Here is a 16,341-nt window from a genome sequence, read left to right on the forward strand (position 1 = left end):
ACTTAGAAAAGGAGGTCTCGTTGGGGCACCTGGGAGCTCAGTGGGTTGAGTGTCTGACTCTTGGTTTCAGCTAAGGTCATGATCTTGGGGTCCTGGGATCTAGCCCTATGCCATCAGGCTACCCGCTCAGTGGGGTGTCTGCTTCCTCTCTCTCTTTCCCTCTGCCCCGCCCCCCCCACTCCTGCACACACTCTCTCTAAAATAAATAAATAAATCTTAAAAAAGAAAAGGAGGTGTTGCTTAATAATTAAGGCCGTTTAGTTTCCAGACACTAACTTAGGAGGTTTTTATCATTTAAGGACAAAACAGTATAACACATTCTGGATGAGGAAAAGGTCTGCCTTTCTTTTGGACAATGGGAACTGGTCCATTGGTAAAAGGGCGGCTGGAGAGAAAAGCCAGCAGTCTACTATGGCAGACACATGCCCGTCAGGAAAGAGAATCTGAAAAGTGATTGAATCAAAACTGTCTGTATCCACACAACCCTTAAGGAAGTCCTCCTCTATCTCTCCTTCCCCACCTGCTGCTGCATAACTCAGCCTGAAATCTGCTCTAATCCAGCCAGCCTTCAAAACCCACTGTCTTCACAATAGCATCACAGATCACCATTAAGTCATAAGCAAATTATCCTACTGGACACTTACACTCTTCCGGAGCTCCACTCTATGACACTTGATACATCCTGCCCACATATGAGTACATCTTTTACCCCTCTAGTCTGACAAAGTGGTTAAGGATACAAGATTGGAAGTCAGACAAACCTGCATTTGTTTCTCGCTCTGCCAATTTCCCCGACTGTGTGAGCCTGGACAAGTTTTTAAATCCCTCTGGGCCTCAGGTTTCTCATCAATAAAATAGAGATATCACCAACTACTTATAGAGTGAATATGAGGATTAGATAATTTACAGAAAGTGTTTGGGGTGCCTGGCTCAGGCGGTGGAACGTGCAACTCTTGATATCGGGGTTGTGAGTTCAAGCCCCTCGTTGGGTGTGGAGCCTACTTAAAATAAAAAAATTAAAAGATAATAATAAATAAAAGAAAGTGCTTAACACAGTGCTTGGCGTTTAGTAAGTACAAAATAACCACTTTATTATTTTTATATGACTAAGTTCCCCTAGACCAGGGGCCAAGTTGTATTCATTTTTCTGTGCTCCATTGAAAAGGGTCTCCATTGTGTGTTTTATCCAACACCTACAAGCAATCCAATTCTCAGAAGACACAGACTGGGTGGCCTGCAATTTAACTCAATTCTGATACTATCTACCTGAAGATAATGTCAGATCCCACAGGTTAATGGCTCAGTCCCTCAAGACTGCCCCCTCTTCTGATTAATTTGCTAGAGGGCCTCACAGAACTCAGAGAAACAGCTTACTTATTAGATCACCAGTTCATTAAAAAAGGATATAACTCAAAAATGGCCAAATGGAAGAGATGCACAGGGCAAGGTATGAGAAAGGGCCCTGAGCACTACTCACTGCATCTCCATGAATTCACCAACCCCTCAGAACCCCATCCTCTGGGTTTTTAGGGAAGCTTCAGTACACAGGAATGATTGATGAAATCATTGGCTATCACTGATTGAACCCAAACTCAAACACCTCTTTCCTCCCTAGAGGTCAGGGGGTGGGGCTGAAAATTCCAACTCCTTTATGATGGTTGGTTCCCCTGGCAACCAGCCCTCCTCCTTAGGGGCTTCCCAAAAGTCACCCCCCACACACAAACTCAGGTAAGGTTAAAAGGGGCTTGCTGTGAATAACAAAAGACGCTCTTTTGCCTTTATTGCTCTTATCACTTAGGAAATTCTAATGGTTTTTAGGAGCTCCGTGCCAGAAGCCAGAAAAGGGAATAAAGACCAGATATGTATTTCTTACTAGAAATCATAATATCACAGGTCTTATGCCAAAGAGGTGCTCAATAAATTCTTAATGAAGGAAAAGGGAAAGGGGGAAAAAAAAGTATCATTATGGTAACTCACTAAAGCTATGATATTTAATATACCATAGGCCTTTAGTTTTGCTTGCTTTTCTAATTTTGGTAGCTATGCGTGGAATGCTAAACACTCATGGGAAGAGTGAAAATATTAACTTTTTAGAGAACATCTAACCAGACTCACCATATATTAAGAAATCTTACAGAATGAAAATAAACATCAGCTTCAAGGCAGAATAGAAAAGAGGGCCAACTAAGGAAAACAGCCTTGAACAAACAGACACCTGCCTATATGATCTACCTGATGCTCCTCACAGTTAACACTGCTACTGCCTTTCCCCCTCTTCGCTAGGTAAGATGTCCCAAAGAACTTAAACACTTTCTATAAAAAAAAAAAAAAAAGTCTTGATGTAGAAGCAGACTGACTTGCTGTTCCTCTATAAATTAGCAGAATGTACTGTCTTCTCAAGAATATCTGAGGAAACAAGTCGATCTAATCAGTAAGGGTATCATGTAGTAGTGGGAAAAACTGGAGGTGCTTATTTTCAAGTAATTTGAGGCCTTTCACCTTTTTTATTTTCCATTTACTTTCCAAATAGAGGCCCTAATACACCAAACATCTGGGTTCAAATCCTGACACTGCTCTTAGGATCTGTGTAACCTTGAATATGTACTTAATGTTTCTGAGCTTCAGTTTCCTCATGAGTAAAAAGAGAATACCACCCACTTTCCTCATGGGGTTACCAAAAGAAGTAATGTTATCCACTGTTCAGGTGCAAGGAAACCAGCTCAAAACAGGGATTCACCTTCAAGGCACAGAAGGACCTCACAGACTGGAAATCATGGCTCCTGTCTCCTACCCCCATTCTCCTCTCAGAGCTGTGTGGTTCTCTGGTGTTTCTCACAGTGAGTCTATTCTTTCTCTGCAAACCCCCTTCTCTGTTCATGGGTGTGCCTGGCACCTGGGCTGTAACAGTAGCCCCAAAAGGGGTGGTGCTCCCCAATGAGTGACTCATTCTCTGGGCTCCAACTCTAGTTTCTCTGGAGAAGGAAACTGGGCGGTTTCCTCAGATGCCCCATTCTCACCCCAGGAGAGAGGAGAGAGGAGAGAGGAGAGAGGCAAGGCCATTTCTACATGAGACTTTCCTGTCACCCCTCAGGATTTTTGGTCCCAGATCCACATGGTACATTGTTCAAAATGCCAACCAGGGCACCTGCTCCACGGTAAAGGTAGTTCCTTTTCACCTTACTTCACCTCCTCTCCCTACACCAACCAAAAATCACCCTAAACTCTAGGAACTCCAACCATTTTTCACATTGAGACCAATGAGTAAGGAAAGCAGATTACAGAAATCAATCCCAGATATTCTCTAAGTCTGAAGAAGATGCTAACAGAGAAATCACTGTGAATCCTGAATCTGATAGTACAACAAAGGTGTGACATCTTCAGATGCCATCTGCTTAGGAGATCTATCTCAAAAACAATCTCAAGCAGTTGACAGACACCCTTGGACCTCCATGTGTAAAGAAAGAAGGGTGAAAAAAACAGAAAAATTTACCTAAATGGTTTGTAAAATCAAGGCAGGGCCTCAGGAGCTGTGACCACAAACAAGTGGCAAGGTGAAAACAATTCACACTGCTGACTTCTAAAAGAATGAGTAGGTTCACAAAAGGACTACTCTTTGGTTATATTCACACACAAGTCAAAAGGCAGAGACAACGTTATGCAAAAACCTGTCCAGAAAGGCCTCTTTCTATGTGTAGCTAGCAAGACAGTACTAATTTCCAACCACGAGTTAACCAAAGAGGTAAAATCCAGATTCATCTGGTCAATTTTGACTAAAAGAATAGTTTGAAAAAGTATATTAATGCAAAGCTTGTTGCAAGCAACTTCATTCAGCTTGTCAACAAGAATTTCATTTGAACTTAAGTTTTGAAGAACTAGCTATACTTTGTATATAAAAGCATGCAAAAACATTACATATTTCCAAAGAGAAAAATGTATTTCGTGGTCTGGGAAGGTATTTTTCACAAGTCTGTGAGTCTTCTGAAATGATGGTTAAATTAAAAAATACTTAGAGAAGGCTTTCCAAAATCTTTTTTCATGTTTGGTCCTTTTAACTCTATCACAGATAAGCCAAAGAAAAGAAGAGAGACTTTTAGCAAGAAGAGGGATCACAGGGCCCCTGGGTGGCTCAGTCCGTTAAGCGTCCGACTCTTGATTTCAGCTCAGGTCATGACCTCAGGGTTGTGAGAAGGAGCCCCGCCTAAGTCTCCATGCTCAGCGGGGAGTCTGCTTTTCTCTCCTTCTGCCCCTACCCCCATGCTTGCTCTCTCTCTCCAAAATAAATAAATAAATCTTAAAAAAAAAAAGTGGGGGGAATAAGAGGGATCTCTAGTGTTTATGTACCCAGTTCATTTATTTTATGGATAATGAGATGAAAGATCAGAATGCTGAATGACGTGTCCCAGGTCATAGCCAAACTAGACTAGGAATTCAAATTTATTCAAATCAGGTATATCTTTTTCGTTCCTCCCACTTTACCGCGTAATTTCTCCATGCAGCTACCTAAATAATCAGTCAAGAGATAATCTAAGACTCTCTGAGCTGGAATTCTTCTAGTCCAGATGAAAAGGAAGCAGGAATCACAGATTTGGATCATTATCTCAGTAGATGATCTAATTCTGATTGGTTACCTTGAAGGAGGAGTGTCACAGTTACAGCTCTCTAAAACAAAGTTAACACTGTTAAATTTTCTAGAGATCCTCTCCAAAACTAGCCACATAACATTCTTGATCAGAATGCCTTGAATTCCCTTACATGAGAATGTATACTAATTTCTTCCCTTTCAGTCTTCTGCTGACCCGGAGAGGATAAGCAAACACTCCACAATGCCCATCAGGTGCCCAGTGAATGCAAGGGCTGTCAGGACACAGTCCTCTTCCAGACACTTGTCAGAGTGCCCAGTGACTCTCGTGCAGATCCCCTCCGGGTACAGAACATGCTACACTTACGAATCCCTTCCCCTCTTTGGGCCTAAGTTTCCTTACCCCTGGCACAAGTGACTGTCCTATACTTCATCTGATCCAAGGACTCTGGGTCCTGTCTTGAGTTTTCCTCCTTCGAAACAAGGCATGCTGTGACTTAATGACCTCTAATACAATCTTCTGGATTAAAATGTACAGATATGGGGGCACCTGGGTGGCTGAGTCAGTTAAGCATCAGACTCGTGATTTCATCTCATGTCATGATCTCAGCGTCATGAGATCGAGCTCCAGATTGGGGTCCATGCTTGACACAGAGTCGGCTTGAGATTCTCTGTCTCTGCCCCTCTCTCCCCCACTCTTACTCTTGCTCTTGCTCTTGAATAAATAAAATCTGTTAAAAAATGTACAGATATGAATGACTTATGCCCCTTGCCTTGAAGATTTGGGTTATCTCTGTTACGACACAGTAGAAATCCTGACATTTTAATTTTGTATGATCAATCTTGTACTGTTCTGTTACTTTTCCCATAAATTATGAGGCATATTTCCTAGCACAATATCAGTGTCCTCATCTAAGCTTTTTAAAAACATATCTATTAGAGTACTTGAATGCGCATCTGGAATCATTTTGTGAACTCAGTGCATTCGTGACAATTATCTATAGAACTTTTTTAAAAGTACAACATGGTAAAAAAGGCAAATGCTATTAAAGAATATATAGTAAAAAACCTGTCTCCCACTCCTGATCCCCAGGCTTTCAGAAACCCTTTCCAGAGCCACTACTGTTACTAGTTTCTCATGTATCCTGTGTGCAAGTATATACGGATGCACAGCCCCCATCCCTGATTTTTGTTTGTAATTTTATATAATGGGAGCGTATTATATGCTGCTGCTCCCCTCCCCCACTTTTTTTCCTTGCTTATACAATGTCCTGGAGATCACTCCATATTAGCAAAAATGTATCATCTTTTTGCTCTTCCTCTCTAAAATGACCTGGGTTCAAATTCCAGGTCTGGGGCCCAAGTCCCAGTCTCATCTTGTCACCTGCACATTTTGAGTTACAGCATCTTCTAAAAGAAATGAGTGCAATACTATCTGTAGGGTGCCTAGTAGAGTACCAGGCATGCAGTGATGCTGAATGATTGCTGCTCATGAACATTCCTCTCCCTGCGGAGCTCCTCAGGGAACGTGGCCTTTCATGGAAGATGATGTGAGACTGTAGAATCAGACCAACACAAATTCAAACCCTGCCCTCAAATTTCTTGTAAAAGGGTCATGGCATTTCTGAGGGAGACATGTATTCTTTTATTAGGCCAGTTCTCTACTAATGGATATTTAGGTAGTTTCCAATCTCTGTAATGACAAACACAACAATAGGCCCACTCATATTGTATAAGTAAAGTAGCTGATCTAATAACACACTGAGGTTGGGACTTAACTTGCAAGATCCCGGATCCAGAGTCCCAGCTTCTCTTTATTCCTCATTCAACAACTCTGCTTTCCTCTCTGAGCACTTTCCTCTTTGCCCTTTGTCATCAGTTTCCATTGTCCGCTTGACATGAAAAATGCACGTGGGTAGGCCTAGCAACTACTAATTACTTCAAATAGGAGAAACCACCTTTACACAGAAGATGAAATGATTATCTGAATTCTAAAACTATCATACAATCTTATCATTATTATGAATTCACTGTAAGGAATTTGTTCCCAATTCATGGCCATGGAATCACCCAATGGGGCTAGAGAGTGCCCAGCATGGGGTAGAGGATAAAAATCAGAGAAGAAAATTGGCTACTCTGAGAAGAAGGACCACCATTAGCAAGACAACCCCCAACTCCGGGCTACTAATACTGCCTGCCAGCACGGACATGGGTTGCACCTGGATTTATCGGAGGTAGCTCACTGGATCACCCTGCCCCAGTCTGACATCGGTTTCTACTCACATAGCTTGCCTTTCATCAGCTTTACAAAACCTTTCAAAATATATTTCTGACTGCCACAAGCCAAGTTGGGCTTCTGCTGACGTCACATCTCATACAATGTGCCAATCACAGGAAGTACTCATGAACGATTATTATTTTCTTGACATTACTATTTCTCAACAGCCCAGAGCTATATATGGCATCATCTGAAGCTGTACTTGACTATATCAAAGTATTTTCCTGTCTCTCCTGCTTTGGGCTGCACCCACTTCAGGTCACCAATGGATGCTGGTTAGCTCCCCACGTGTGAATCATTTGCTACAGGGTCTAGAGCTGTATGGCACCATCGTCCCCTGCTGTGGCCAACTGACCTACTAACAGAAAAGTGCTTGTGCTGGGAGTCATGCAGTGTTGAATCTGAGCTAGTGATGTTCACAGGGGATGCTGGAGAAGCCCACAGTGAACCCCAGGAGCAGGCGGAATCAGCCATTCACACCAGCTGTTAATCTGGGTTCCAAAGAGGCAGCCCTCCCACCACATCTGGACCTCAGAGGAGGTTCCACCTTAGCACACAAGAGACTTGCTTTAAAATGAAATTGTCACTATTCAAAATTCTGGACACTTAGCATAAATATCCAAATTGTATTCTTCCCTTAAAACACTGGAAGTTTTGGCAACACTGAGTCCACTCTCCTGCAGAGAAACAAGGGGCTTGGCTTGAGCAGCAGCTGTCTGCTTGCGGACCAGCACAAACCAACCTCACTCAGAAGTCATTTTTGTCAGCTCTGGGGGAACTGTGTTTGCAGTGTTTTCCACAGATGCTGAGTGGGAATGCCAGCATGTCAGTGGATCCTGCTTTTCAGTTGTTCGAAGACTACACTGCAACTATTTACTTCTCTGTTCATCACTGGGGTATGGTTAAGAACCTAAAATGCTGCCTCAATCATAGCATTGTTTATCCGTTGCAAATGGCTCCACCCCATACTTTTCTTACAGCTAATTATGGATGATAGCCAAACATGCTGTCTACACTGCCTACTTAGAGCAGATTCTCTTCTGACAGGAAGCCACCTATGTGAGTTGCCAAGGCCTTGTCAGAGAAAGGGCTGTACAAATACGCACTTTGCCTTCCTGCCCTCTCGCCTCCTGCTTTACCCCCAAACCAGGTAGATTTGCAGGAATGCTCTGGCCGTCTGCCCTGGAGCTGCACCCCTCTGGGTGGGGCCCAGGCAGGCTGGCTGCAGGGCTCTGACTCTGAAATGCGCTTCCTCCTAGAGGTGCCAAGGCCTAATCTTTGTGGATTCTAAACACAATGGCTTTTTTGCTACCAGGGAATTTATTATTCATGATTGAGAGGTAAAAAAGGGGGTTTTAAATTTGTAGACAACTGAGATGCAAGGGGAGTAGTCGCTAAGTTAGACTGAATTACTTAAGAAATAAAAGAATGTCTCCTACAGTAACAAATCATGTACAGATCAATGTTATAAACTAACAAAAAACAAAGGCCTCCTACCACAATTTGGTTTTTATTATATATAAATGTTAAATGAGGTGAGAATTTATGCCTATAACTCCTGAAACTGTAATTCTAAAATGTTGTTTTAGGGAAAATATCAGCAGAACTAAATCTATGAAAATTAATAGCTGGCCTGTTTAGAGCTAAAAAAAAAAAAAAAATCTATCTTCTATCTAAACCGTAACTCCATTTTTGCCAAATACAATACAATCGAATTAACTTTTTCTATGTCTCAATATCAGCATTCCACCACTTTGTCAAAATTTTTAAATGAAAATTTAAGTAACTGTGGCAGCATCATTTAGTAAAGTAGTATTTTTGTTCCCTCTGGTCAGTAAAAAATAATTTTTTAAAAAACAGGAGCTACTGTTCCTTTCCTGCCCAGCCACCCATGAATGAGTCTCAGGAATAGGGAGCTTCTAAGGAAGGAGGCTGTCGGAGCTGGGAGCGTGGGAGGAAGAAGGGACAGGGCTGAAAGAACTGCCTATAGGGGCAGAGAAGGAAACAGAGGCCAGAGGGCTACAGCGACCTAGGGACCCACAGGCCACTCCCTCAAGCATCCCTCCCTTCCCTCAGGCAGCGGAACCTTCAAGGGGGCCTAGCAGTGCCCTTGGTCGTAGGCAGGCTTGACGCTAAGCACAGCGGGCTCTCAGGCCCACCAGGGACCCCTCCCTCTCACACACATCCCAGCCCAGCTTCACACAAAACTGCCCACCCTCTTGGGGCCTGGAGGGCTGGAACAAGGAGTGCAGGAGAGACTAATGTAGGTGAAGACAAGAGGACCCTCTTCAAATACTCTGCTCTGAATCTGAACCCCACCATGACCTTAGGAGTAGGGCATGGGTGAGACTGGGTCACCACCAGCTGGGTTCAACTGAGGCTCAAAGCTGAGTACATTTGAATTAGAGGAAAAAGAAAATACCAGATTTGAAAAAGCAGAACAACATTAATCCCAGCCTCAACCACATCCTCCCTGTGTGTGTGACAGCAACTGTAACACCTCATCATTGGCATTTGCCAAGTGGTCCTTCCCGACCCAGGACAGTCACACTGTCCAAGAGAGGGTCACCTCTGGATCCCAGAACATGTCAGGGTTTTGTGGAAGCCAGGCTTGACAAGTCACGCTAAACGTAATTCCAAATCAAAGAGAAATGTGTACAGAGCAAAGTCTTAGTTTCTAAACACAGCATTGTTTAATCCTTTTTAGATTAAAAATGATGAAAATACACTGCTGTTGAAAATATATATAATAAATTAGCATGAATGCTTAAAGCTATCACTACAAGGAGAGTCACTTTAGTTATATTTATAGTCTTCAAAATTTCAAGCAGCTTAAACATCCAAGAACTAAAGACTGGTTGAATAAGTTATGTCATGTCTATACATCTGTGTGGCAGAAAATTACATAGATCTTAAAATAGTGCTAAGAACTGGGGCTCCTAGGTGGCTCAGTCGGTTAAGCGTCTGCCTTCGGCTCAGGTCGTGATCCCAGGGTCCTGGCATGGAGCCCCGCATCAGGCTCCCTGCTCAGCAGGGAGTCTGCTTCTCCCTCTCCCTCTGCCTGCCCCTCCCCCTGCTTGTGCTCTCTCTCTGTCAAATAAATAAATAAAATGTTTAAAAAAATAGTGCTAAGAACATTTCAAAACTTATTAGAACATATCTAGGATATATTATTAAATAAGAAAAGTGGATTGTAAAAGAATACTATATTGCTTTTGCAGAAAAGATATACAAACAACCAGAAGGCTATATAATAAAGTGTTAAGTACTAGGAGAATGGAATTGAAGATGAAAGATTCTTTTGTTTTGGGAGGAACGGTTCTAAGTTTCCTAACTTTTCTTAAAACAAGCATGTATGTATGTATATATGTATTTTTATGTAAACTCTACACCCAACATAGGTTGGACCCTGAGATCAAGAGTTGCACACTCTACCAACTGAGCCAGCCAGGCTTTTATGATAATAAATGCATAATGTGCTGCACTTTTTTTTTTTTTTTTTTTAAAGTAAGCTCCATGTCCAGTGTGGAGCCCAATTTGGGGCCTGAACTCACTACCCTGAGATCAAGACCCCAGCCGAAATCAAGAGTCAGAGGCTCAACAGACTGAGCCACCCAGGTGCCCCATAATGTGCTGCATTTTAAAAAGATCTCCCAGACGCTGAGAGGCTGTCTTGGAAAAACCTGGGTGGTACATTAGCCACACCCTCATCCCCTACCAAAGAGAGAGTGTGTTTTACTACAACACAAGATGAGTGGAGAGTGGGGGCAGGGGGGGATATGAGGTTCAATACCATCCCCTGGGGTGTTCTCTGCCTAAGGTTAAGAGAAAAACAAAAACATGGGGCACCTAGGTGGCACAGTGGGTTAAATGCCAACTTCTTGATTTCAGCTCAGGTCGTGATCTCAGGGTCATGAGATGGAGCCATGGGTCAGGCTCTGCACTCAGCATGGAATCTGCTTGGGATTCTCTCTCCCTCTCCCTCTCTCCCTCCTGCTTGTGCTCTCTCTCCCTCTCTCAAATAAATAAATGAATAAATCTATCTTAAAAGAGAGAGAGAGAGAAAACCAAAAATTCCTGTCCATAAATTAGTCAGCTTCTAGAATTGGGTGTCCAAGGAGAGCCACACACCCACACACATAGAAAGTATTACAGAGGCAGGTATCTTTATAAGAGCACATTTGAAGAAAAGGAGCTGAGTAGGTTTGTATAAAAAGCATGTGTGAATCCCACATCTCGAATAGGATGAAATGTTGATTTGAAGGAAGGAATGTTTTGATATATTCAGTTGGTCTCGATAATTTCATGAGGCATGGCAATTCAGAAACAGCATAGGATTTGAAAGTTCAATTATTAATTACACCACACTGTATTTGATCCAAATGGGGTTTAAGACTGCTCATATACAAAGATAAATACAAAAAATTAAGATAAAGATATTAAATATTAAGGCTAGAATTTTTATCATAAGCCACCTATTATATAATCTCGGACAAATTACCTTTTAAAATCTTAGTTTCCTCATCAGCTGAACAGGGATAATGATAATACTTATGTAACAAAGTAACCCATTGCAAATCATGTCTTATTTTTGCCACTGCAGAACCAAGAGAAAGAATTTAATTTCCTCCCAGCTCAGTGAGAGGGAGGGAGTTACAGTCAGATCTAATTTGACTTCAAAACAGTAAGGCAGGTGACATTCTCACAGCTGGGAGCAGTAGAGCAAAATACTTTCCTCCTAGGCTTGGCATAAGGATTCAGTGAAACAATGGACGTCATAATGCTATGTCAATTGTCATGCAATGTTCAGATAGAAATTGTTATTAAAAATTCCACTCATTTCCCACAATACAATAAAAACAAAAACCAGGAGACCTAGGTTCTTATCCCAGTCCCCCCTCTGTCTAGCTGCTGGAATCATGTCTTCCTCATCTGTAAAATGGGAACATACTCTTTGCTTTGCCCTATCTCACAGGTTATTGTGGGCTCAAGTGAGACAGCATATGAGAAAAGTCCAGGGGCACCTGGGTGACACAGTCAGTTAAATGTCTCTTGGTTTCAGCTCAGGTCATGATTTCAGGGTAGAGAGATCGAGCCCCACATCAGGCTCCATGCTCAGCGTGGAGTCTGCTTGTCCCTCTTCCTCTACTCCACACCCCTTCCTGCTCTCTTGCTCTCTCTCATAAATAAAATCTTTTAAAAAGTCCACGGAACGTGTTAGATAAGGGTGATCTATAAGTAAGCCATAAATCAAACTCAGTAATGTATAATGTCACTTTATAGTACAATTCTGTGAGTTCTGAACATGGAACATGGATTAAAACTGATTAGCTGGTTTTATTACAGAAGTAGTATTCATTTAAAACAAAAAATCTGAGCAACCCAGATGTCCATCAACAGTAGAATGGATAAAGAAATGACCATAACATGGAATACTCACAGCAAGAAAAATGAATACACTTTAGTATACACTACATATAGCATTGATAGAGAGAAGCAAAACACAAACAATACACATCATGATTCATTCATATAATGTTGCAAATAGGCAAAATAAACTTGTTTGTTCAGGGAAGGCTGCACACTATTAAAATTATAACAAAAATTAAGGAAATAATTACCACAAAGTCAGATGGGGATTTTCTCTGGTTGGGGAGGGAGGAGATAGTGAAGATATCATCAGGCCAATAGGAAGGACTTTGGTGCTGTTGGCTATGTTAAATTTTCTGTGTGTACGTGCGACTGTATATATATATATTCATGTATATATGTACACTGTAGTCACTTTTCTACACATATATTTCACAATAAAAGACCAACAATAACAAAAATTCAACTAAATTCTGTACAGATTAAGTTATGTCAATAGTGTTCCTTTTTTTGTTTTAAGAACTTTTGCTAAGAGTTTCAGTTCTAATCTCAGATACACCAAACTAAGAGATTACTCAGTTGGGATTTTATTCAAAAAGAAAATATAATCATTAAGCAGGTTATGGTGATTCAAGCTGACTACTGGTCTACTTACTAGTAATTTCTAATTGCTTGGACATTTTCAGGGCCAAATTAAACATTCTACTGTTACCAATAAAAGAAAACTACATGGCTATCATCACCTGGGGATATCTCACACCACCACCCTAAAAGGAAATGCAAAGTTACATCAGTGACTTACCAGCTGGCTGTGTTTGTGCTATTCTCTTTGGGTAAGTCTTGCTTCGACTTCTTGCCACATTCTGATCTGGCCGAGGAAGTTGAATAGAAAGATCTCGACTCATTTGCAATGCTGTCCTGCCACTTGGAAGTGCAACATTTTGGTTAGCACAGATAAAACCACATAGTCGCAAAATTAAACCACGGCTCACTCAGAATATCTACAATGTATGGAGAGGGAAAAAAAGCACAGACTCACGCAGGCCATGGGTCTATAAGGGTTTTCAATGGGTTCTCATTGCAATATTAACCAAGGGCTAATAGGAGAGTCTTAGGTTAGATAGAAGGATGATCTATCAGAAAAACAGGGAGAAATGTATTAAAGGAGTTAGGTTTAGATTTAAGTAGAATGATGAGCTAGAAATAGAGGATGCTGATGGTCTTCCAGCTCTACAACTAAATAATAAATTACATTAGGCTAAAGTAAACAATAGCAATGAGTCTACATGAATCAACATGTCTCTGGGTTGCACTTACACAGCAAGTTGTAAAGCATACCTCCCCCACAGGACCACTTGGTATGATTTTACCCTGAACCCTGCTGTGGCACAATCCACCATTTATTATGCTCACCTCACCTGTACCAGATCAAGTGCCCAGGAAGATTTAGAGCTAGCCTAAAAGCCCACGCAAAGTGCTGCTTCTTAAAGAGTCTGAGAATGCAAGAAGGTGTGCTCTCCTTGGGAATGGACTAACTTTCAAGTAATCTTCCTGAGCAATTGTGCAATTCTGTTTGCTGGATTTCAGTGAACATTCATCTTACTGAAAAATTATTCCACAGCTGCTGAATTTGAGCGAATGAATGACCCTGACTTCCACAGGAAAATATCATTCAGGTACAGGAAAAATGCATTTCTGTATGTTTGGTTTGATTCATCACAAAAAGAGCCATGTATGGGAGGAAAAAGGACTTTTAATGGCTCAAATCTTATTCCTCCTACATTTACAGGATAAATATTAGTAAATCTCTCCCCAAAAGAGATGAGACTCATAAAGCAAAATCACCTCCTACGTGCTTCTGGGCAAGTTTCCCATAGTGATTACCCCAATTACCTTTATTAGAAATAAAAAGATGCGTGAAATACTCATAAAAGTGACTCCTCATCAGGCTAACTGGGGATACCAGTTGGTATGAGCTACCATGGGAATTTAGATGGCAGGTTCTATCCGTGAGCATGCTTCGTGTTCAATAGTTCACAGGAACCAGTCAGAAGGGAGGGGAGAAAACCTGTGACAGATTTTCTTTCACTTGAAATCTAACTTTTTTTTTTTAAGGTAGCATATAAGGTAACACAAGTAGCAACATCTGTCTAAAGAAAAAAAAAAAAAAAAAAAACCCATATTAAGAGCAAAATTCCATTATTATAAATGGTTTGAGGTATAAAGATAAGAGCTACTTACAACAGACTTTCTCTGTTATCAGAAAGATTTGGGTACTGTGTATCTCATTGCAGAGAGGAAGAAATATTTGCCCTAAAAATATAACCCAATATGTGGGCCACAGTGGCATTTTATAATGAGATTTTACTTTATCATTCGATTTTTCCTCATGGTTTCTCTCTCAGGAATAGTGAAGAAATACGAAAATCACATTACAAGATTAATAAAACTATGGTCCAGAAACATAAACTGATCTGTACCAGCATGTACAGGGCTCCTGACCAGAGCAAGCCTTCTGACCTCCAGATGGTTGTGGCCCAGCCTGGTGGCACAGGAGAGAGGGCAGAACACGGAGCCGTCGGGTTTGAAGTGACAAGCCCCGCTTAAAACAAAGCTCCGCTACCATTGTGTGGTCTTCAGCAGATGATTTTTAAAATCTCCCGGAGCCTCATTTTCTTCATTGAAAATATATTTCTACTTATGCAGTCTCCTTCCAAGCAGAAATATTCTTGTACAGTATTCTTACTATTTCCTTGTAGCAGAAAGTATGTGATGAAAATAGAGATTTACAGTGTAAAGTGTGAGAGTTCCTATACATGTCTGGTGGCTCTCGTAGTGCCAGGAAAGAGCTTTTGTCCCCCCATAATCACCCACTTCCCTGCCACCTCACACTCTGGCGCATGCACTCTGCTAGGGAGAGCACAACTGGCAATCAGCGGGGTAAGGGGGAGGGAACAAGTGTAACAAGTGTAAAGACACCTGGGTTCAAATCCCAGCCTTGCCACTTATTGGTTCAAGGTCTTTAGTTCAGTTACTTTATTTGGGGCGGGTGCAGGGGGGTGCTCAAATTTCTCATCTGTATAAATGAGGATACGACACCTCCCTTGGCAGGTCATTACACAGATTAAATAAAGTAACACATTTAAAGCACCTGACACAAAAGAGTTCCTCCTGAGAGCGTGGTCTCTCCCACACTTCAAGAAATGTGGGAAGCCCATGTGATTTCAGTCCTCTAAGAAGGTCACCTGGGTCCCCAGGGGGATTTCTCAGGCCTAATTCTCACTTCTGGATGATAAAGTCTATACAACTCATTCATTCTAACCAGGAGTCACCTACATACTTAACAGGTGAAGGCAAAGTTAGTTTTTGAGGAGCTCAAAGGAGCGCTCAGTGTATAACAAAATATTTCATCAGTACCTATTTCAAATTATTGCTATCTGATAATAAAACAATAACAAAAGAATTAGATTTTGGATTTCAACTCAGTTTACCCACAAATTTTGAATTTTTGAAAGGACTGGCAGTCACAGATCACTAGAAATATCAAATTTTTTCCTTCATAAGAATTCATTTTTCTAAAAGGTGTTGGAATCTTCTTGGTATTCTGCAAGCCCCAAGATGCAGGAAAGAGTGTAAAGGCTAGAACTCTGTCTTCCTCCATTACACACACACCACTAAAAATACATCCACAATTATACACACAGAACACGCAGACACCCACATTCACACACCACAGCCACTTGTCATGCTGTTCTTTATCCCTGATGCTCTGAAGGCCTGCCGGGTAGAGGAGGGGGTTGCCCGTGTTTCCAGCGCTCTGCTTTTATTCTACAGCTTCTCCAGAATGTTTCAAGAAAGGAGTAAGCATATGTTTGTTAAAGGCTGGTTGCTTTTCCTCTTTCAACAATTAACAGTCCATGGGCTGGCAACCACCCAGCAGTCAGAGACCCACCTCTGCGTGAGCCTAGCTCTGGGCAGTGGGCTGAAACATCTTTCTTCCAGGGATGGTGTAATGTTAATACTTCCTACATACAGACATGGAGATTTGGGTTTCATTAAGACTTACTAGGGAGTTAATACCATCCACAAAATTAGAACAGATTTAGCAGAGCTT

The 16,341-nt window shown here is 41.6% G+C and overlaps 1 protein-coding gene and 1 long non-coding RNA gene across 12 annotated transcripts in view; one reads left to right on the forward strand and one right to left on the reverse strand.

The window, feature by feature from the left end:
* Positions 1 to 16,341, reverse strand: part of EPB41L4A (erythrocyte membrane protein band 4.1 like 4A) — a 240,266-nt gene that overhangs the window by 56,428 nt on the left and 167,497 nt on the right. For all 7 annotated transcript variants that reach the window (XM_073889192.1, XM_073889201.1, XM_073889195.1 and 4 more), the window contains one exon: positions 13,030 to 13,151. In XM_073889192.1, coding sequence (XP_073745293.1) covers positions 13,030 to 13,151 — 122 coding nt within the window. The remainder of the gene's footprint in view (positions 1 to 13,029; positions 13,152 to 16,341) is intronic.
* LOC112820004 (uncharacterized) lies at positions 1,664 to 15,017 on the forward strand. Of its 5 annotated transcripts, none has more exons than XR_003207021.2 (6): positions 1,664 to 1,728; positions 2,127 to 2,283; positions 2,705 to 2,837; positions 12,914 to 13,060; positions 13,577 to 13,903; positions 14,633 to 15,017. It is a non-coding gene; the product is annotated as an uncharacterized lncRNA (long non-coding RNA). The 5 variants fall into 5 exon arrangements; XR_012377050.1 differs by having other exon boundaries at positions 13,849 to 13,903; positions 14,633 to 15,011; XR_012377047.1 differs by lacking the exon at positions 14,633 to 15,017 and adding an exon at positions 4,785 to 4,924 and having other exon boundaries at positions 13,577 to 14,148.

Source organism: Callorhinus ursinus, unplaced genomic scaffold, assembly GCF_003265705.2.
Source record: "Callorhinus ursinus isolate GAN/ISIS: 27379988/994484 unplaced genomic scaffold, GSC_fseal_2.0 scaffold3, whole genome shotgun sequence".
NCBI lineage: Eukaryota > Metazoa > Chordata > Mammalia > Carnivora > Otariidae > Callorhinus > Callorhinus ursinus.